Source organism: Meleagris gallopavo, chromosome 5, assembly GCF_905368555.1.
Source record: "Meleagris gallopavo chromosome 5, MGAL_WU_HG_1.1, whole genome shotgun sequence".
Taxonomy (NCBI): domain Eukaryota; kingdom Metazoa; phylum Chordata; class Aves; order Galliformes; family Phasianidae; genus Meleagris; species Meleagris gallopavo.
The window spans coordinates 34,128,371-34,153,046 of record NC_139408.1 but is presented as its reverse complement, the minus strand read 5'-3'; the positions used below and the strand labels follow the sequence as shown (position 1 = coordinate 34,153,046).

At 35.7% G+C, this 24,676-nt stretch overlaps 1 protein-coding gene across 2 annotated transcripts in view; it reads right to left on the bottom strand.

Moving 5' to 3' along the window:
• Positions 1-24,676, bottom strand: part of NUBPL (NUBP iron-sulfur cluster assembly factor, mitochondrial) — an 82,375-nt gene that overhangs the window by 18,179 nt on the left and 39,520 nt on the right. For both annotated transcript variants that reach the window (XR_014883621.1, XM_010711664.4), the window contains exons 7-8: positions 15,077-15,170; positions 3,277-3,362 (exon numbers count right to left, since the gene is read on the bottom strand). Coding sequence is in view for 1 of the 2 variants with exons in the window: in XM_010711664.4 (XP_010709966.2) it covers positions 3,277-3,362; positions 15,077-15,170 (180 nt within the window). In the remaining variant the exon portion in view is untranslated. The remainder of the gene's footprint in view (positions 1-3,276; positions 3,363-15,076; positions 15,171-24,676) is intronic.

Genomic DNA, 24,676 nt, shown 5'->3' with positions numbered 1-24,676 from the left:
CGCTGATTCAGTGCAAGCAACAGCAATTACCTTACTTATTAACAACTGTTGGTCCTAAAGTTTTAACTAAAAGAATTCGGAGGTAGCACTGCGAGCAGGTAAAGGCCTGTAATTTACAATTTCTTAAAGAAAGTTTCCTTGCATCAAAGGATGATAATCTGTTTTTGTTTCTTATACCACTGTTACGTTTCATATTACTTTCTAAATCTTCCTTCACTCATGTAAAGTTTTTAGAGAGTTTAAAGCAAGGAGCATTTTAAGAAACAGACAATATACGTGTGTATAGATAGATAGATACAAACATGCATGGCATCATCTGCAGCACGTGAAAAAAGAGATCTCGATATTTATACTCAAAAGGAATTCATCCCAATCCAGATAACTTGGGTCTTTAACTTTTTATTCTCCTCAATACAGTTGTACAATATTTATGATACAACAAATTCATAATCAAAGTCATTCAGCCTACTAATGTTTTATGAACAGCTTAGAAATATTACTGCTGTTTTGTTAGTTCTTTGATCACCTAAAAATAAAGAAGTCTTTCTGCACCAGTTAACACAAATACCGAACTACAGCTGTTTTCCCAAAGCTAGATTGGCTTTAGAGGTCTTATTCACTGCCCTTTTGTTTTACTTTAAACAAATCTTACTAAAAGCATGTGACATTTCAGCATTACAATATTGCTTTTATTATCTCAACCTTATTCCCATCTGTCAAACACCATATTTACTAAGGTATAAATTGTTCTTCTTGTACACAACTAGATTTTTGCAATATTAGTTGCCAATTACAAACACTACATTTAATTCAGAATCCATGCAAATACATAAACCTTAATCACTGAAGTGTATTTTTAACACATATCACTGGAGACACTTGGATAAACAAGAGATTTCACTATTACTTTCAGAGCCTTTCAAATCTATAGAAAATGTAATAGGTTTTGCTAATAAAATCAGTAATGACTCTTATTTCCCTGTTTAAATATTAGATTTGGAAAAGCCTCCAAGTTTGTCTGGACAAACTATTCTACAAACATGCATGAATCCTGTTCTGCTCCTCAGTGAGCTCTTCTGTCTGCGTACTTCTCTGAAAACTTGCTCAATGAAACAAACACTAGATGCTCTGCAGCACAGAAGCTAGCCTACAATACCAAATTCATAGTTTTAATGCTTAACTTCTTTGGTCAAACTATTTTATTTTGAATAGTGAAAAGACATCCATCAAGAAATAGCAGGAAAGTAAGAAAGTGGCAAATCCTCATTATGAATTATCTGTGCACATATGGTTTCCGAATGCTTACAAGTTCCTTTTGCTCAATTAACCTTTTGGTAACTCAACATATAGTGCCCAAATCCAAATATACACTACCTTCTCCAGACAAGGAGAAAATTCCTGAGAAACTCTTGAATTTCAAATCAGTAAAGAACAAACAACATTAATAACTGTGACTCAGATTCAATTCTGACTTAAAACTAAATGCAATACATAGGCAGGACCTTCTTTAACAGTGATGTAAATGAAACACTTATGTTGATGTATATATACAGTGAGAAAAGAAAAAAGGAACAACATGCAAGAACTCCAGTGTATTGATTCCATTGCATTGCAATCCAGCATCTGGCATAACAGTGTTGTTGTGGCTTATCATTTGATTAAGATAGATCTAGTCTGGCATTTAGTCCACATATATACTTAAAATCTTGTCTACCACACACCAGGTTAAGCCAAGCCTATCATAGAATGCATGGCTTTGTTGGAAGCCATTCGCTGCAAAAAACATTGAATGAAACTGACAAAACATTGAAAGAAATCTGGACAATTTCTCATTAGAAAAAAAATTCAGCAAATTACTAAATTAAATGTGATCTTATATGAAAAGTCATTCTGCATGACTTTAATAAATCCAAACACATAATCAAAATAGAACATTTCATATGCTACTCTTCTGTCGTATACTTATATTTTTTCTTCTAGTATTAAACAACAAATGCTACCACACTTTCATTTTGGTGCAAAGACACTTGAGCATCTAATAATAAGGAATCTGTCAATTTATTTCTTTCGTTATGCTATTTTGCAAACTAAAACAAAAAAATGCTGGCTTTAAGAAGAGCTAAAAATGCTACTGACGCTAGTTTCCCTGTCTTAATAAAAAGTAAAAGTAACCTTCACACAGATAAGCCAGACAACAATTTTTTAAGTATTGTAAATAGCTTTTTCCTTTACTTTTTAAAATAATGAAGCATTTCAGTTTGTATTTTTTCATCACATGCACATTTCAAATGAAAAATGAGTCTTCGTGAACATGCACTAGAGTAGAACGTTCTGTTACTTAGCAACTTGCAACACTGTCAAGACCTTAAATCAATGTAATCATGCTTAAAAGAAAAAAACATTTAAGTAGTAACCTAGTTAGTTTATTTTAAATGAATATATTTTTGTTTACTATTATCCGTCTATTTCAAATTCCTTTATTTGGTTCTCCAGTTTGAGAGTGGTGAGGTGCTGGAATAGGCTGGTCAGAGAGATTGTGGATGCTCCGTCCCTGGAGGCATTCAAAACCAGGTTGGATGGAGCCCTGAGCAACCTGGTCTAATTCTATGATTCTATCATTCAGTTTAAATGTAAAACATTAATTCTAATATTTGCTCCATTTCAATCTATATGAATATTGGGGATAATGCTGAACTTTGCATTTCCCAAACAAGCAAGCTACCATATAAGCTCTAAGCCTAATGAAAAAAAAAGTGAAAACTATGGACTTCTTCTTTCAGTGACAGTCACAGAGCCTTTCAAATGGCAAAGTGACAATCAGGTACACAAACGACTCCCCCAAAACTTAAACTTCCTTAAATTGTAGAGATATATGATTTTCCTCTCATCTAACAGAGTGTTAGGTTAGAGCTCCACCAATTCTTGAGAACACATAATGACGATACAGAAAGACAGTACATTTGGAAAGAAGAGATTACTTTATAAATTACTCTATTTAGCTGGTTAGCATTCTGATCCATTCCAGGTGATTAAACAAATTGATTGAAAATAAATTCAATACTATTATTACTTGATGCTGAGAAATTCTTTTTCTTCCACTAAAGAAAGCTTCTGAGACAGATATAAAGCAGATTCTAATTTTTTTTTTTTTTAAACAAGAATTTTTGACATTCAAGTGATCCGAGTGGATTGTTCATCTACCACAAATAGCGAAAATTTTCAGATTTTTGGAATTATTTTTTTGAATCTACTGGTATTTTTAATGTAGATGCTTACAGGTACATGGACTTTTCTAAACATTTCAGTTCCTTTGCGTGCATCCAACAAAGCCACATCTTGTGGAGTAGAGATGATTACAGCTCCTGAGAAAATAAATAAATAAATATGAAATATCATTAGTTTAAATTATGATTCATAACTTGTAAACATTGACTGTTTAACAGTTTTTTTGGTGCTTCCCCCCCAATCTAAGAAAGAAAATTATCCTGTTTCTTTATAATGCAGTGACCAAAACTGCATGAGATATGATGCAGAGTGATAAAAATAAGACATTTTCACCCTATATTTTTCTATGTAGAAACCACTTACGTTCTGTAAATGAGAAAACTGATCTAGCTGCCATATGACCATGAACAGATGATAGAATGGATGTGAATAGCTTTTCAGAAGCACAACACCACAGATGCATTGGACTTCGCAGTGGGAGCCCTAGCATCTTAAGAACCCTCCCAGTTTGCAAAGCACTCGGATAGGAAACCCTGTCCCTCAGATGGCCCCATGCAATCCATGTGCTGACTGACGGCATCTCTCCTGCGTGACAATCAGCCGTTTCCAAACACTGCCTGACAGCACATGTGAATGTTTTCGACCAGTGTGCTTAACCTCTAGTTAAAAGGAAAATACAATCTGGTGTTTCACTCCTGAAAAGCTGCCTCTCTCTGCCTTACATAATATTAGAATGAAGTCCAAAAACTGAACAGCGTATGTAACACATTAAGCAAACAATTTCCTATTGTTCTCTAAAACTCTGGAATGCAAATAATTCACTGTTTTTCCTAAGCTGACCTGCTTCCAGTGACACAGCAAAGAATAACATGGAATCCTTTCAGCTACATCCACACTTAAGCTGGTCTTTTCAATGCAGGGTACGGTTACATTTCACTGCCAACACTGAAATACAGAGTTAATTCCACAAAATGAATACACCCTAACTTAAATATAGTCTACAAACTAGTAGCTTAGACTCAATGGCTTTGAATCTTTTAAATGATTTTTTTGTTTAAAAAAAAAAATTGTAAAATGAAGATCTTTCAATACTTAGACAAAAAGCTTCTTATAGCTGCCTTCTCAGACAAAACCAGGAAACTAGAATTTTCTGTTGAATGTGTATACATGCATGTTAGCTGTCCTACATAACAGGCTTTTGTCTACTTTTTTGTAGACAAAAATGTTCAGCATTCCCTGGATCTCCATGTAGCAGTCAGCAAAACTTAATTCCCCATTTTCTGGTCCAATATTTTTTTAGCAACTCAAATGAATGGCATGAAGTACAGAGGTTACGAACAATGAAAACATCCACTATAACCACAGGCAGTCTATGTGAAAGGTGTTTTTTATTAACAAATTCTCTTGCTAGAGAACCTCACCCAAAGGGAGAAACTAACAAGATGAAATGATCCATTGGCATTTCACAGACTTTAGGCTGTCATGAATACCGACTCCCTGTATAAAAAAGAACAGACTTCAGAGATACATGAGTTAAAACTAGACTTGTTGACAGCCTGCACATTTTTTCCATAGAATGAAAGTCTACACAACCAAGAATCTGCCTGTGCTGACACTATATAGATCTCTTCTATTTTCCTTTTCACTCTGAAAGGGATTATGTATATATATATATATATATATATATATATATACACACACACACACATATACACACATACACACACACACACACATATATACACACACACATACACACACACACACACATATATACACACATTTTTAATATATATCCATAATCCCTTTCAGAGTTTATATATATGTATATATTTTAAGTTGTTACTCCAGTTTGTGAGCATAAAGAAATCTGAAATCATTCTCCTGTTGACACTGAGGACACAACATCTTTGAAGAAGAGGCAACATCATAGTGCTTCCTCTGATAGCCACTGAGGTAACTGTAACAGCAGCAGTACAAAGCCTCACTGAGACTATCTGCCAGTGGCTTAGGAAAGCAGAGAACAGCATTCACTAATCAGACTGGTAATGTTACTCAAGAATCTGACACTTCCATAAGCAGTTTAAAGAAGGTTATTTTGAATTACTGTAATTTCATTAGGATTTGTCCTCTGGCTCTAAAGCACTCTCCTGAGGCTCCAACTACTTAACAGAATCATCACTAAGTGATTTACTTCACAATAATATGGAAGATAAAGGACATCTCCCAATTTAAATTCCTTGAAATAAAAGGTAAATTAAAGGTGCTCTCAAGGAAGTGCTACTCACCAATTCTAATCATAACAAAAATAACTTTCACAGCAAGTTACTGATTTCATTTACTTCTTATTAGAGGTAATCCTTTCTCAGTTTTGAACATGTTAATTTGGGAAAGTGGAAGTACACTTCAGTTCTTCAGTAGCTTCTACCTTAGACTCCATTCATATATAATTTAGTAAGGATTAAATTCTTAAAATAAGCTGTAAACATGATACAAGTTTAAAAAGTTTATATTGCAGCCACCAGAGATTTACTGACTTTTGAACTATTTATGAAATACCTGTTTGGTGATTACTTTATAATAAACTGAAACTCAGTCAAAAAAAAAAAAAAAAAAAAAAAAAAGGACTGGAAGGAACTTCAAAGACCTAATATTGATATCTAAATCCATGGATAACCCATCCAAAACTCAAAGAGTAATTACTGATTAGGGAGAAGATCCAGAAACTTCATGGTCAGAAATCTGTGTTTCACATACAGACTAAAACAGCACAACCAGCTTGTACTGACTTATACCATACAATTATACCATTTAATCATACTTTTTCTCTCCTTGGTACAACTGCTAGCCGAGCAAACTCAACCTGAAGTTCAAGAATTCAAGTACTTAGCAGCACTATTTCCTCCACCAGCAATAGAATATAGCAAGAGATTTTTCCTCGGTGCTCCCCTTTACTGAATAAATTTGCATGTTTAATTTGGAAAGCAATTCAAATGATGAGCAAGAAAGAACACAACTTCCCTTGCTGTTTCTGTTCTACATGTTTAATAGGAATATCAAACAGTCAAGAGTTATTTTGATCAACAAAGTAATGAAATATGACTGAATTCACACACACAGTAGGTCTCTTGAAGCAATACGTGCAATGTTTACACAAGCTTGACTGAAGGAAGCAAATGAAGGCTGACAAATTGAACAGAGAGGTTGCAGAAACTATAATGTTATCATATTTCACATTAAAACATACTACAAATTCTATGTTAGCAGTTGCATGGAGAATAATTTCTATGCCTTAAGCATACTAAGGATATCTACCTTAAACAGATTTATGTTTAACTGACATATCTACTTATTCATGCATTTCATTTATTTTCATAACTTCATCGTATTTCAGCTGGCAAAAAGCTGATGCACTTTGCATTAATAAAAACTATGCTAACTCTATTTTGAATACTTAGCATGCATAATAGGGAGACAGAATGAACAGTGCGTCTGTAAGACTGATGTTTGCCTTTTTCCTTAAACCCCAGGTGCTTAATCCCAGTAAAAGAAATGTGTGCTTATACAACACTGGTACTTGCCTCACTGGTGGACCGGTGCTTAGGAAATTAGAAATGCTGACAAAGCTTTAAAGTTCTGGATACAGAAAACATTACCTCTATTCAGCATATCATTAAAGTTTGCATTAGACACCTTGGGTTACAAGGCACAAGGTGGTATCTCATCAACCGTTTAATATAATCTATTTGAAGCTAAGCAAACTCCATGGGCTTTCTTTCAAGGAAGTGGAAAAAAAAAATAACAAAACAGGCAAGTATAAAAAACAGCTAAGTTTACAAGATCTACCTTAGGATGAGAAAAACCACTCTCAAATAGATTCCTTGTGTTGTTCCCTTCTCCTCCAGTATTTACAAATGCAGAACTCATAACAAGGCTATGATTCCCCCCACCAAAATTAGATTAACGTCTAGATGATATCACCCTGATTCTTACTAGCTTAGTAAATAACATCAACCAGAAAACCTGTGGAGTGACAAGTAACAGTCCAGGAAGACTGACAGAGTTCCGAGAGAAAAAGATAAAGAAAGTTATACTACACCTCTCTAACAATACACAGGCACCGAACACTTGCAGAGGCACATCCACATAGCTGCCCACAGCCTGATCTGACCACAACATTCATTTTTTGTAGCTTTTGTTACCTCTTCCACTGCATCAATTTTAAACTTCCAGGCAAGACTTACAAGTTATAAATAGCCTAATGAACCTGAATAATCTCTACTGCAGATCTTCACAGGCCCTCTTGCTTTCTGTTGAACTTCTTGTTATTTCATTTATAAAATATGCCTACAATTATAGCATACAGTTTACACTTGAAGATGCAGAACAAACTATTGCAAGAACAAAGACTTTAGTTTTTGCTAAGGTTTCAGCTGGTAATGCTTAAAATTGTTCTAACACTGAAAAGACGTCCATCGCCTTGGGTGAACTGCATAAAGGAGTTCCTTCAGCTTTTGCATGTAACATTCTCATTGCAACTAGTAACATGAAAGAATCATTAGCTTGGCTTTCCTTTAAGGGACCCTTGAGACTCGTAACTCAGCTCAGAACTGTCCTGAAGGCTGGATCCTGCCTGCGTCCCACTTCCAGCTTACATCTGTCAACTACAATTTTTTGACAACAGTAACAAACTACTTTATTGTACAACCTACAGTTACATGAATACAATCATCAATCCATAAAGACCTAATGTTGTGATTGAGGGTTTTTTGCTGTTCTCTTTTAATCCATCCTAAATTTATGTCTTTTTGCTTTCCTGCAGTTATTTAAAATATCAGAATATAGCAGGAAAGAAAGACTAAATCTCCAACATCAGCTGAAAGAAGTATAAAAATGTGATACTAAAAATATTTGCCATTCAAAAACAGATGAAGTAAAATTTACCATTATCAAAAAATCAAGATGACTTCCACAAAGAATCTTCAAAAATTCACTATAGAAATGAACAATGCACTTCCTACATAAAAAAGAGGAAAGAAAGCTCAAAAATTGAGAAAAACATTGTGCATCATTGTTAAACTAAAAGGAAAGAAGATCAGATGCCTTGCAACTATGATTTGCATCAAAGAAAGATTTTCAAGAAGGGGCAAATAGACACTTGCACAAAGAGCAATGACAGAATACAGATACACCTCCCATCAAAGTATATGCTACATACAACTTGCATGGCACTGGTTGGGGTTTTTTTGATCATCTCTCTTCAGGAAAGAGAGGAAAATGGTGTCGTACCTACTCAGATTGCATTTTTTTATTAATTATTAGATGGCTCCTTTTTCTCACAATTCTTTTTTCTGCTAATACCACCAATAACTTTTTTTTTTCCCCCCTCAAGATCATTAACATTGTTTTCTTTTTAGAATTATTTGAAAATCTTCCCCTCCCCCCCTTTTTTAATGCTTCTTTCTGAATAGACACACTGTTTATTAACTGGAACTTCCTGGTTTTGTACATTATTATATGGTAAGGCAGGATCCAGTTCTGTCTGTATGGGGTTTACACGGCAAAGTTTTGATGTCAAAGGATTTGCAGGGGTGCCTCTGTGAGCAGAGTCCAGCACTGCCCCATATCAGATCAGAGCCAGCTCCAGCTGCTCCCAAGGGGACTTGCCACTGATAGAACTGAGCAATGAGCAACACTGGGTGTGCCTCTGGCATAGCAGATTTGAGAAAGGGAGAAACTACTGTGGGTGAGAAAACGTGACAGAAACAGCCCTGCAGCCACCAAGGTCAGCTCAGAAGGAGGGCAGGAGGTGTTCCAGACACAGAGCAGAAGTTCCTTCCTGCACAGGAGAGGCCCATGGAAGAACAGGTTGTCCACCTGCAGCCCACAGGCACCATGCAGAGATTCCCATGTGCAGCTATAGAAGAGCCCACAGCATCACAGTAGATGGCCTGGAGGAAGTATAGCCAATGGAAAGCACCTGCAGGAGCAGTCCCAGGCTGGGGCTGCAGCCCACAGAAAGGAGTCTGCAGTGGGGCAGGGCGGCTGGGGGAGCTGCTGCCCACAGGGACCTGTGCTGCAGCAGTCCAGTCCTGAAGGATGGGTACTTGAAGAACTGCAGCCTGTGGGAATCCTATGCAGGGTTAGTTCAGGGACACGATCCCATAGGAGGCACCTCAAGCTGAAGCAGGGGCAGAAAGACCATGAAGAAACAGCAGAGGTGAAGCATTACGGACTTACCACTGACCCCTACTCCTCTTTTACCATGTACCACTAAGGGGAAGGAGGTGGGAGAGGATGGATTATAGAGGAAAGTGATTTCAGCATGCTTTTTGTTTTTCACTGTTCTAGTCTGTTAGCAATAGGCAATAATTCTATCTCCCTCCCAGCGTTGAGTATGTTTTGCCCATGACAGTAATTGGTGAGCAACCTCTGCATACTCTCCACCCTTAAGCCTTCTTCCATGGTATTTTCTCCATCTGTTCCTTCAGGGGGGAGGGTGCACTGCAGTGAGTTCAGTTGGCTGTCATTGTGAAACCACCACAGAGGCACGCACTGCTATAACAGTCTACAAGCTGTCCACAAGGCTGCACCTATGGTCTGCTTGGCACTGCAATAAATATGAATAGTTTGGTTCAGCAGTTTGGCACATAATGGTTAATAACATGCTTTCAGAATTAATGAAAACAATTGGCATTCAAGTTGGTAATATACCTCTATCCATTCCTTCCTCAATTTACACTTTTGAACAAAAAAATATTGCTACTACTTTTAAAGTTTAATTCGTAAAAATATGCTTTTTTTTTTAAATCAGTCAAAAATCCTATTTATCACAATTTTCTGAGAATTCCTTTTTGACATAATTCCTTTGGTAAACATTCAGGAGTTGATTAAGATCTGTGTATTGGTTAAAAAAATGCAGTCATGCAGTCATTACAAAAACTACACAGTTTGCAGGATAAAGCAACAAAAAGATGGTGGAATCTGTGTGCTGTATAGGTTTAAAATGTAAAAGGTGATGGATGTCATTCCCTGTATGGCTAGCAATGACAATGCTTCTTTTTTTATGGAACTTGAAACAAAACAAAACGGCATTCACATTGCATTTCACTTCACTTATCTTGATTAATAATCTTCTCTAATTTTCAACAGTAGCCTTTTTAAAGCTTATAATAAGTTTGTTATAATAACATATGCTTTGTGTGGAGAAGAAAATGTTACTTTTGAAAGTGCAAAATTAAATGCACTGAAATAAAACAATACCTTTTACCTTTAGGTCTCCTGTATAAATTCACCGATGTATCAAATAAAAGACTGTTCAGCAAGATGTGAAATTTTTGGTTTGCCTCAGCCCACTTTCTACTGACCAGGTGGCATCTTGAAGTTCGTAGAAAAAAAACGTCACATGACAGATTTTACCAAATGAAGTGACAACTCCAGTATTAACCCGGAGCCAGATGTCAACTGAGACAGTGTCATCTCTAAAGCTGTCAAGTTGTCACATTTGACTAATGCTAACTTCACTTTAACATTAATAAAGAACGGTCAACAAGCAGACTAACACAGTTAACAGCTTCCACAGTTCAGCTTCTGAAGGAGGAAGAAGTGCTTGTGCTAACAGGGCACAGGAACCCTTTTACAACAAGCAGGTACTTTCTCCTACCCATGCATTAAGTAGCAACAGGTCACAAACAAAACCTTTCTGTCCAGGCTGATCTAGGATTTCTATGTGGAAAATAGACTGGCATCTGAAGAAAAAAGCTGGAGTGAAATAAAAACATCTTCCACGTTCTTAAGTAATCATTTCTCATCTGATAGTTTGTTGAAAAATGAATGCAAGCATGAGAAAAGCTACAGATGATTAATGAACAGTATGCTAAATAAGGTATCTGCTTGTAAGGTGACTAAGTATAATAAAACAAAAAAATCCCAATAGTTACCTTGGATGTCATATTTTAAAGAATAAATGCACACACACAGCTGCCATTTCAACTGAAATTGCGTGAGGCTGACATTGTCTTTAACGATGATCAGAATTAAAATATATATTTTGTTGTGTTATGTATTCCTCTAACCTTTCTGCAAATCAAGAAAATATCAGGAGCTGTGATGCAGGATAAAAAGTTATTCTAACATTAAGACTCAGTACCCTATCACACATCCCATAGGTTCATCTCTTATTGACGAGTGTTGCAGTGCTACAGATTTACACATCACATCCCTCCCCTTTGCGATAGCTCTGTCACACCCACAGAAAAACTTGGTCAAGTAACTGGCAAAAAAATTCATGCAGGTTCTGTAAATTTATTTAGAGAAAATATTTTTTTTCTACACTGTGTGTTCCTAGGAAGCCATAGATAAGTAATGAAAACATAATGCAAATACTGTATCTCACATATGCATGCATGCAAATCAAAGTACAACTTTCATGCAAACTAGATAATGCACTTCTGAATGTACTTAGCTAGGATATACACACTGTCTCTGAGGAAAGAAAAATTATGCTGCTAATACCATGACTGTCCAAGTATTCTCAAAGGAATAACAAAGAACAAGAAAAGTGAAGCAGAAACAGAACGGCACAACAACTACTTTCTGTAAAACTAAAAAATAAATAAAACAAAGACAGCACATTGTTTGGAAACATGAATTGCAAATGAAGATGAAGCTCATAAAAAAACAGGAGAATCCTGTAACCTGCTCTAAAGACATCTGCATTGAGATCTGCATCACTATCTTCTGAACCCCTGAAAGCAACAGTGCTGAAGGAAATAAAGGTATGCTAAACAAGTCTATGGAGCCTTGAATTCACAGCAACCAATTAACGAGAGTAAAAAAAAAAAGTATAGTCAAATTTGTAATACAAAAAAAGAAGCCCTTCCAAAAAGAATGAAAAATACCCACAATAGACAGCAGGGGAAATTCTATATAAATTGCTAAATTGTAATCCATGTTAGAACACATGGATTTGTAAATCTTAATCACTGTCTGCGATGTCGGTCTTATTCAAAAACACAATAGACTTATTTTTACACTAGCTGAGTGTAAAAGAGTTGACCTCAACTAAGACACTGTACTACACCAACCAAACTGAAATGCAAATGTAAACTGATGGCATCATTTCCAATTTTATGAAGTTCAGATAGAAGTAGTAACAAGATGAACTGAGCAACTGTGGTAGTGATGTGATTTTAGAACTCAACATGCAATCTTCAGCTAGGAGGCTGTAAAAAAAAAAAAATCAGTCTTAAAAATTTAAAAAACACCCTATAGTTCATTGTTTGAAGAGGCATGGGAAAGGAATTTAATCTCCCTTATGGCATATAAAGAGAATCTGTACTGCTTGTTCTTGGTTTTAAGTAATTTCCTTTATCTTAATTCAACATCTTGTCTATTTCAACTTACCTCAAAATTGAAAAGGTATGAAAACAACTTATAACAACTTATAACAGCTTATAACAACCATATTTAACTGAAAACTTATTCAAATACTGAATAAAAAAATAAATATTTATTCTTAGTTCTTCAATTTGTTACACTCCCACAAAAATAAGAACATTGCTATCAGCAAAAAAATCTTTTTTAAGCACCTTTTACATTCTGAGAAGCCACACTAGGAAAAAAAATCTATCTAAATTAAGGTTTCCATTTACTGATGCAGTATATCAATTAGAAACAACTTGTGATCTTCCATAAACATACTTCAACGCAACTTAGAAAACTAGGAAATGCAGGACTAAAGTGAATTCCAACACCACTTTTCTGCAAGAGAGGACAGTGCAGTAGCACCACAACCAGTGACACTTCTGAAGGCAGTATAGAATTCTGGGGGAAAATGGCACAAAATCTCAAGAAGATCAAGAATCTATTGATCTCTTTGTTAAGTGAGTGAAAAGCAATCAACAATATACCACCATATATTAAAACAACTCATAATCTACACCTCTTGGATTTCATAGTTTTATTGCCTTTACACACAAGATTTAATGTGAAATTCTACCTTACCAAAAATTTCGTGCCACTGTTATACTACACATCATTGCTAAAAACCTCGGTAGTAAAAAGCCCTCCTGATCTGCTACCAGTACTCCAAAAGTAATGCCTACTTTATTATGCTGGCTGACGACATCACAGGCAAATTTTGATTAGATGGCAGTAGAAGTTGAACATTACCACCAGCATTCCATTACATTTTCTTGCTGTGTGACAGATGGCAGCAAAGGGGCACTGACAGAATGGCATCTAACATGAAAATGCCATTTTGTGGATGTGAAGAAAAGGTGTGGAACTGAATTCCTTCATGAGGAAAAAACTGCAACCACTGACATTCTCTTCAATGCTTCCTGAATGTTTATGGAGACCCAGCAGTAAATGTGAGCACAGTGAGGCAGCTGGTAGTGCATTTATGCACTGGCAACAGCGGGTCACCTCCTCTAGTGCAGATCTGTATGTGTGGCATGCAGGCTCTTATTCACGGCTGGCAAAAGTGCATATCTAATGGTGGTGACTGTTGAAGAATAGTCTTTGGTAGCTGAGAATTTATTCTATCAAGTAATGTCATTGTGATGATCTTTGTAGCTGTTGTAGTTTCCACGGAAATAAACAGGAGACATTATTTTGTACTGACCTGTGTGTGCAACATGCACTAAATTCCAATACCAAGAGTTGGTCTCAATGATGTTTGTGGGTCCCTTTCAACTCACAATATCCTATGATTCTTTGAGAAAATGGGCTTGACTCATGATTTTCTTCTCATCATACATTAGAAGTCACAGATAAGCAAAAGCAATAGAAGACTCATACTTCTTAAGTGAAAAAATTATTAAATCTTTTGTCACAGTTATGTTGATTTGTATAACCTTTCACCACTCAACACAACCACAGAGAGCAGAATAAATCCCCAGAAATAATTAACAATTCGGGGGCAACAGCATTGCAGCTGGATTAACATTTGAGTTTCATATATGTCAAAACACTTAGGTTTTTCTAAACTTGACATCATGGAAGCTTGTGAGGTACCAGCACATAGTTTTAGCACTAGATTTAACTTTTTCAGACATTCAGGCTTGTAGATATATGAGTAACTATCATTACTATCATTAACAAGACTGCACCTTACAAAATAAATATACTATTTGCCTGATTTTAAAATGACTCCGTCTATCCCACTAAGTTCCTAACATTCATTGGACAGGTTACTAGCAATTGCTTTTGTTGAAGTATGTCAGACAGGTAATACCATTACACTCTATTAGATCTCATGAGATGCTAAGCAGATCCTTTCACTAGCCGTATTTCTAACTCCTGCTTAAGCCAATGGGATTAGAAGGCAACCTATATATCTCAAGACTGATTTGTCAAAGTTCATATCACCTACAAAAACTCAAATTCATAACACAAGAGGAAAATTAATGCATCAGTGCACTATAGTGCTGCACAGTTTAACTGAATACATGCTGTGCATTAACAGCATTGCCAGCTTCTAATTAAAAAGCAATCATGAAGAAAAATTATTTTATTGTATTAACATTAGTATGTAGCAGCTAGAGACAAAGGAACTACTTTTCTGTATTAGCCTTAACAGTCTTTGGCGTACCTGCCTTTCTTTCCAGAATACTGAAATAGTTGACTTCTCAATCTTTATGAAGCTTAGTTGAAAAGAATGCAACACAATCTCAATAACAGACATGCTAAAAATCCCTGGCAGTACTTTTTCCCATCACTAAGCTACTGACACAATAGTTACTTAGTGTGTTATAAAAACAATAGAATTTTTACCATTGTTATTAAAAAATTACTTCTCTAACGCTACCAGACTTTATTTCAAATCTCAGAAGCAGTCAAATGATACCTGCAATTGGAATATTCTGTGAGATTGACAGCTGTACATCCCCTGTCCCAGGTGGCATATCAATTACCAAATAGTCCAGTTGACCCCAGTCAACCTAGAAGGAAACAATAAAATATGTTGGACTTTTGAAGGGCTCTTATTTAAGGCACTCTAAAGGACACAAGGACTGAAATAAAACATGCTATGTAGAACAGGTAAACTCAAGGACACCACAAAGAATGATACGGAGACAATGTCATTTGTTGTGTAACAAATATTGCTTAGGAACTATTTCCATCAATTTTTGACTAATTTTGCTTACAACTTATCAGTTCTTTGAAATTATCTACAATCTCCTCAGCAAATCCTTTTTTGGTTGTTTCTGTAAGGTTATTCATGCATGGAGAACTATTGGTACTGAATGTGCTGCTATTTAATAAACAGCTATTTTTCCTAGTAAAAAAAAATGATTTGTTAAATTAAAGTCACCAGGTATAATACACAGATCTACAATGTACACAAGACATCCGAGAATAAATCAAGACTAATGGGGCATCAAATGAAAGTGATGAAAGGTCCTAGGCTCAAATTCTGGAATTGCTGTGATTATTTATGTTCTTGACCAGTACAGACTTCCTGGTGAGCTAAATAACTCTCTTTGAAATGCTCAGTACTTCAGTGCTCATTCTCTGTGAGCTCCAATCCAGGGGAGCTGTTGAGCAATGAAGCCCCTCCTAACCCAGGGAGGGAAATAGTACTACTCCATATTATGTAAAGCCAAGCTATGCTTTGCCTAAACATTTCCCAGTGGCAAACTAAGCCTCAAGAGACCCATGATTTGACTCTGACACAGTGTAGGTTAATACCAGTGCACTCTTCCTAGCCAGCAATAGTGATATGAGGTCTTTTGTCTCTGCAGTACAGAAGCCTTAGAAATCATAGCCACATTAAGAACAATGAAGATGCATAAATGTCCCTTCACTCTTCTTGTCCACACAATGTGATTAGATGCTGCATCTGATTCAACTACAGATGGAGTCTATGACCTCCACAAAATAAGAAAATGCCAAACAAAAATAGAATTTTATCTTCTCTTTTATTTTGCACATTTCCTTAGTGTCAACTGAACAGCAAAAGCAATTGCCATTTTTGCCTGTTGCCAGTTATTGTTCTGGAGTGTCAGACTTCCTCAAGGGAATGTTCATCAAGTCTTCGTACAGATGAAGATGCTGGGGAAGCACAAATGATGCTAAATCCAGCCCACTAATACAGTGTAGCAGTCCAGCAAGAAAGAGAATGGTTCAGGGCTGACTGATAAAGACAGAAGATTTCAAAGCACTTCCTGGAAAAGGTGGATGGGTGAGTTACCAAATCTTACTTTCGGCATCTAAATTAGGGACTCTGAATTTATATCAGGCCCTCCTCCCATTCCTCTTTCCTTTACAAACGCTGCAGAAATGCTAAATAGTGCCAAAGACCATTTCTAGCTAAACAGAAAATGCTACTTTTTTTAACCACAGCAAACACTGCATATGCTTTTTTATATTTAGCATTAATCTATATTATAATACTATAAATATTTTGTCAGTGAAAATGACATATGCTGAGCAGATTTCTTAAGTAATTAACATTCATAATCACATCGAGATTTTAATTCCAAGGAAGAATCTCACTTATGTGCAAAAGTGTACACCCTAAACATAAGCATGAGATACAGAAGCCAGATTATTTTAAATATCTACCATTTTTACTTATTTTTATCTTGTTTTGTAATTAGCAATATTAATTACATACCAGTGCTTGAAGATGTCTCCTTTTCCAGATAAAATTATCTTTGCTCACAAGAAGGCATGAACTTCAAATATCTATGCTTCTTAATTAAAAATTAACTATTACAAAGGTGACAACTTGAAAGGTTATTGATACAGATGCTATAAAACAGCCACAGCTTGCAACAAGAGAAAAGTCAAATTCCTTTAAGATTTTCAGCTGCCCTAAAACACATCTGCCATAAAAAGGTATATATTTAAGTATACAAGAATAGAGCCTTCATGATAATCACAGCTATTTTGTAACAATAATGAGTGTTTAGTTCATACAAAGGTTTACATCAAAATGACTTTTTTCCCTTGTGTCTTTATAATGCATGATCTTGGCATCTCTTGTTAAGCCCAAATTTACCAGTCCACTCATCGTGTTCTCCTTCCTTAAATCCTTCTGTGGAAATAACCTCATTTTTTGCCTTCTGCCTTGCAGCAAGATGCAGTCCTGAAACACTTGCAACTGTCCATCCCTACTGTTATTCTGACTCTCTAACCTAGTCTGCCAAAACCAGTTATGGTTGTAGAAAAACTTAGATACTGAGTAGTTTCTAGTTCTTTACTACATAACCTCAAAGAATACTGCAAAATAGTTCAAAAATAAACAAACAAACAAACAAAAAAAACAAAAAACAACCCTCACCACCTTTACCAGAGATGACTGAATAAGCTGTTTTCAAAATTCACTTTGTAGAACTGGAGAAAGGGTAAAGAAATTTAAATGTATTAGAGTTATCTGCCTCAACCTTGCTTAGTAAGTGACCCATAACAAGAATTTCCTGGATTGTATTATAAGTAATTATAAGTAATGATTTTTGTTCAAGTTATGAACCTCTGTGAACAGATGTTAACAATGGAATTTTAAGCACATGGTGAACCTCATGGTAAATCTCATTGCTAGGCAACAGAAAAAATACTCTTAACACACATGGCAATTACATTATAATGCTTTAGCTAATTTACGGCACTGAAATCACCTTATTTCTTTATTTTCTTCAAATTAATAGATTGAAAAAATTATAGCAGAACACAATTAATTTGATGAAGATAATTCCTATAAATCTGACAAGGAAAAAAAAGGAGAAAATACACCAGCATAGCAGCAGTGTAAAGGACATTTTGCTGCTTTACACAGTAGCAGCAAGACAGGCTCCTGTCATGCTAGATCAAAACTAAAACAAGAAATATATCTAGAAGTGCATGTGTTGAATATGTACCAGAATCATCCTCCAAATAACTTAGAATTGCACCAGTACAACTCCTGGAAGTTGGACGCCAAACTGGATTGGAAAACTGCTCCTTATTCAAAAGGACTTTTTTTTTTTTTTTTAAATAGTTAAAGATAAGTAAGCTAGTGTCTTTGCCTAGGAGCGAACAATATCCTGTAGCCAGTATAGATCTATTCGGATGCAGGCTGGAGAATTCTGCACCTCACCACATTTCACTCTGCAGACTTCCGCTTACTGCAGAATAGGAATATGATGAACACTGGAGCTCGGTTTCTCCTCCAACACTCTCCCAGAGGAGAATGCAATACGACAGGCTTTTATTAAACATATTATTGAATATAATTTGGAAGGTGTAACTATTTGTTATAGAAATGCACACTATAAATGCACACTATTAAATGAGAAAAAAAATCCAAGACTTTTACTAAATATTGATAAAGCAGAAAGAGACATTTTTAATTAACTTAGAATTGGAACATATAATCATAGGAGAGGCATTCTGAAGTCTGTTACTGACATTCTTTCAACATTATTAAAATGGGATGTATAATCAAGCTGTGATACAAAACAAATTCGAACGCAAATCCTGTTTATATGCAAGAATTCACCAACCCAGGATCATCAGTCCTCATGTTCTATGGTTCTAAGTGTGCCTGCATGCAAACGTCCTTGCATACTAGTAAATGAGCTCAGCTTAACAGCATGTTACACTAAAGGAGTTCCTTTTGCAAGCACTAAGCAGACAGCAGTTACAAAAGCCTGCCTTGTAGCATCTGTAACCTGTCATCACTTCCACCAATGTCTAAGAGTGCTAAAACCTTCAATGTTCTAATATATACAGTGTGTAAAACATTTCAAACCATAGAAATATAATTTTGCTTTCCTTAAATATATCATAAAGCTTTTTTAAAAAAAGATGAAACTTGACATTTATTGTTAAGCAACATAATTAAGTGCCATGTGCTTCTGTGTTTTTTTCCCTTGCTCAGAAACACCATGAATGCTTCCATGTAAATTACTTGAATCAATCACTGTTTATGTGACAATTCATAATCAAAGCACCAGATATGCATTTTGAGCAAGGGTTCCAAATACCAAGACAAACCTCAGATAGAGTATAGAAAAAAAATACGGCATTTCTGTTGAGGAATTAAGCCTGAGAATCCTGTGTGCGTTATGACAGAATATTAGTACAGAAGGGTTGCTGCTTGTGGTTTTGAAGTAATCCTGGTGTTTGGTAAATAACAGAAGATATTATTTATTTGCTCTTACTAAGAGGAATACATGCAGAGTTTCAATCAAGCAGCACTGCAGGTGCAGACTTGGCAGCAGCCAGCCAAGCTCTGAACAGCAGTATCAGAAAAGTTAAAAGCTACATTGCAGACAGCCTAAGGTCTATTCCTGCCTACCTCCACACCTCTTAACTACTGTGTTGGGTATATATACATGATTTTGTGCAGGAAAACAGCTGAACAGAACAAGGCTCAGAAAATTTGTTGTAAACTCAGTATGAATATGCATAGAAGTTTTCACATATCTGTTAACACATGAAACAAACATTAAAAATTAATTCCCTGAAAATTTACTTAAATAGTCTGTTAAAGATATATAGACAGTGGGGATTAAAATGCAGCTTCACGTTATATGAAAACAGATTATTCATAGTATGATGAAACTTACAATACTGTAATTTAAAAAAAAAAAAAAAAAAACTTATTCTCACAAATATTTGATAAACTAAAGAACAGGAGATGCTCAATCCCTACAGAAACTTTCTCTCCACTACTGAAATAATTACTTGCACCACAGCAGCTTCTTTCACTATAGCAGGAGATTCCATAGTGCTTAATGCAACTTGACACTTTCTGAATGAAGAACACTGCTACTCTGACTTGTCCTATGAAGCTTAACCAATCTTGAAGACTTGCAATTTACCACCACAAAAAACCAATGCACTGCAGTAATTCAAATTCCCTCTAAGGTATTTTTGAGCAGTCACTTTTCTTTTTCTTTTGCCAAAGTTCAGAGAGAAATTGGGGTGAAGTCTCAGAACAGTTTTCTCCAACAATTTCCATAAGGAGAAGGAAATTCTCCTATTCTGCTCAAATATAAACTTTAAGTGCCTAGAAATCAGAGCTGTGTTCAAGTCAACCACTGAAATGGGAACTGGCCTCCTCCTCCCTGATTTTATTATTATTATTATTATTTTTTTTTTTATTTTATTTTTAAACAGTGTTAAGATCTGAAGGCAGATGAAGAATATGATGCAGTAAGCCTGAGGTTTCTATCACCCTCACCAACACAAACCCACCTAAATTATTATAACCCAGAATACACAATAACAAGGAGTTTGAGGATAGGGACACCAGGCTCCTACCCAACCACAGGAAGACCAGCCAAGGCTGCAGCCTCAGAGGCACTGAGATGTAGAGTAGCTTGACATGTCCTCAAGAGTCTGTGGCTGGTTCACTGGAGATAACTGAAAAGGAGTAGCTTTGTGCATCCCCACAACAATTGCTGGAGATAGTATCAGCAATATTGTGCATATAAATTTCCCACTACATTTGAGTTATTACTATGGAAGAGCCTTTTTGAGATGAAACTCTTATATCACAGTGATTCAAAACACTTGCTCTCTAAAAGACAGTTTGAGAAACAAACTGTGTTATGCAATCAGTCTTGAGATTGATCATTCTTCTGATGCTCTCTACCCTTGACCCACAAACAGCCTATACTATATAACACAGAACACTTTTCTTTAGAAATATACCTTCTTCCCGTTCAGTGACATAAAATTGTCTGCAGTTCAGCTTCTCAATAATGATGTTCAGAAAATAATTGTGGAAGACAATTTTCTCTTCTTATGCCTTTCAGCAATAAAGTTAAGCAAAAAAAAAAAAAAGTAACATAAACCCAAACAAATTAGAAGAAAGAGAGTTAGTATCACATCATCCAATTAAACTAATAACCATGTTGGTGCAATTGCTTTACGGATATCACCTAAACAATTAAGCCTCTTAGAGCTCTGCCTAAGTACAGAGGGACATCAGCATTATTTAACTATCAGTTAACAAACCACTTCTAAGGCAGTGTTATTATTATTATCCATTTCAACTCATAAGATTTACATATGCTGTCTGTGTAACTGATATCAAACGGGAAAAATTTATTAAACCAGCCCTCCACATATAATTTAGCCAGTATTTCTCAAATGATGTTAAGATCTGATGTATAATTCAAAACTGAATGCCTAAGCTATACAACAGAAAGCTATTTGCCTAATAGTCTTTACAAGTCATTTCACTTCTTCAAACTTCAGTTTATATTCTGGTTAAAAAAAGTAACTCTTCATTTATTGATAGGTTAATACAGGCACAATTCCGTGACTCACTGAGAAACTGATTTTACATTAGTACTTAAACTGAAAAATATTAAATTTAAAAAGTCAAAAAGATTTGTTAAGTGTATAATGCTTTTTTGTACAGAATACAGGGTTTCAAGACACAAGTCATAATGACCTTCAAGAAAAAAGATGACAGAAGAAAATAACATCATAGATGTTGTTCAGATCACTTAAGATGCTGCTGAAGAAAGCTCTCCAATATTACCATAAAGAGAGTAATATAAGAATTGGAAAAGAATCAATTAGATGTAGATCACTGAACTGAGGCCAGAGATAGTAAATCTCAATACAGAGCTAGATTTTCTGTCTGGTGAGATGTTTCAACTCAAGGCTGCTTATTCTGAGGTTAGATAACATTAATTTTTAGCAATAAAATGTTACATGCATATATTTTGGAATAATCTGTTTTCCCACAAACATTGACAGAATTCTGCTGTCCAAACTTTTATGTACTTAAAATTCACAAGCATATGCTCCCTAGTCACTGAATTCTGAATAGTCTACCCTTGCTAATGAAATCAGCATTGGACTCTGCTCAGCTTACCCTGGAGTACAATAATCAATGCATCCAACAAGAAACAAGAAATCACAGCAAGGCCACATAATAAGTATACAGAACCTTTCGCTTCCACAGGAAGACTCAAGGGGGATGAGAGAGTGAAGATAGTGTAAGCAAGAACACAGGCAAGAGTAAATCACTGACTCACTGGGATTCTTAACCACGGCCTCGTCCATAGACTGTGAGCTGATACAAGTTTTCTGTTTAATGAACTGCCTTTAGGTTAGAAAGGAGCAAAGCCAACTACATACAGATTGTATTTACAAAGAGTAGAATACAAATGTGTATTAGAAGAGCAGACAAGATATAATAAACATAAATAAATTTAAGAATTGTGTATACAGTTGCAAAACGTACATAACTTTTCAATTTAAAGATGCGCTTACTGTTAGGGTAGTCAAAGCATTTACTACGGATTAGGCAAAAAAAAAAATCTATGAAAGCTTCATACATAAGATTGCCAAAATAACTGCCATGCTTGCAGATCCATGCTTTTGCATCCACCCATGCCCTCAGTTCTAATTCTGCAACAATAAATCAGAAGTGTTATTTGTAATCTAAAGCTAATTAAAATAATCTGCTGAAAATGCTGATACCATGAATTTAGGGTCATCAAATGATTACTGGCAGGTTCTGTATTTTCATCTCCATTCTAGATTTTTATTCAACTCCAATTCTTACTTCTTAATTAATATACAGAAAAAAAATACATAAATTGAGTACTGATTTAACTACACGGAAAAAGATACCAATTCAAAGGCATAATTCTGCTTTAAACTATTTTTCTTTTAAAAGATACTGCTGATTGAGAAAAAAAAAAAAAGCCAGAAAAATGGTAAGGTTTTCTGGGTTGGGAGAAAAAAAAAATACATTAATCTTTACCTTTTCCTGTACCTTTAGTACAATTTATTACATATTTGACCTAATAATTAGGAAGGCAGCCCCCAAAACCAACACTTAACACCTCATAAGCAATTCTTCTGATTCACAGCAACTCAAACTGTGAATTATGAGAATTGGGTGCCTGTAATCCAGAGTAACTTGGATGCTCAAGTCAAAACCATGCACATTTTCACCATAAAATAGACAGACAGTGAAAAGTCTTCTGCAAATACCAAAATATCTGTTGTGCACCAGGTGTCAACCGGACACCCTTTTGGGATCCAATAATTATATACAGCCTTGTGAAAGAGGAGCCCTACCGTCTTATAAGACCCATCAGACAGACATGTTCAAAATGAAACTGTCACTGTTAACACTGAATCCAACACAAAGCTGAGTACTCACAGCCATTTAAAAACAAACTAAAGCCAGAATACTGGTTCTGCTGCTGTAATTGTGTGTTTTTATATCATAATTAGATATATGAGACAATTCATACAAAAGATGGAAGGTATGAGTTTTAATTTCTCAAGCAGGTGCCATTTATCTCAGACACCAGACAAGGAAAACAAGAGTCACAGAAGCAACCATGACCCTATACATAAACTCAGTTGTCTAATCTGAGCTACACATAGGTGCTGAAATCCTGGGCGCACAGATAGCAAGACATCTCATAGGCTTTTCCTAAGACAGTATTGTTCATTTCCAGCCTGTGACCCTCCTAACTTTGACCTTAACACCATTAATTTCCATTTATTCCACATCAAGCTTCAAACTTCAGAACTCTTTATGATACCATATGTGTTCTGCTAATGCAATAGCAAAGAGTCTGAAAGTATCTCCAGGATGGGAAAATAATCTTTCAGCAACACTGGGAATGACAAAGGAGGCATCCACACCATCCTAGATAGATCCAGTTCAGGTTTTTCTTCGACTTTCAAACTCCATTCCTGAAGGCCAGGCACCCACCTTTCAGGCGCTGCCACAGTGTGCAAGTACAGATACGAGGATAAGCACACTCTTTTTTGCATTTAACTTATCACTTCAAAAGAACAGAGAGAGTGGGAAAGTGGCATATGAGGTGCCTGCAACACTTGATATTTTGTGAAGTCTCATACAAATAATAAAAGCTTCATTTAGGAAAGAAAATAAATAGTGCCTTCTCTTTTCTTAGTTTCTCTGCCACCAATATTCCTGTTTAGCAAACACTTCTGAACATGATTAAGTGGCCACCTCTTTCCTTAAAGGACAAAGCACAAAGACATTTTTTTAGACACAAAGTTCTAAACTTTGCTGCGGAGAGATGATGCAATCCTTTAAACCTCAAAATTGTTTTCTTTAAAGCTCCAGGAATAAAATATAAATATATGAAAGTATCAGTATCTGTTCTAGCCCTAAAGCAGCCATTTTGGAAAACCAGGAGTTCCCCTCCATTTCTCCCTGCCTAGTCAAATCCAGAAGAACAGTTGCATGTTTTGCATTTGTTTTATTTTATGTAAAGGAGGGCAGACATGCATACCTGTGCGATTTGTGCTGGAGATGAGACTATTGGAAGCAGAGCAAGGAAAACATTCTCACAGCCTGTTCCCACAGCAGTAGTTGCACAGTCATAACCATGACAGCTGAGGAACCAGGCCAAGAAATGTTTGCTGTAAATACATTCTCACTTACTTGTTAAGCTTTTTTTTTTTTTCCTTTTTTTTTTTTTAATCTTCAAAAGCAGTTAAA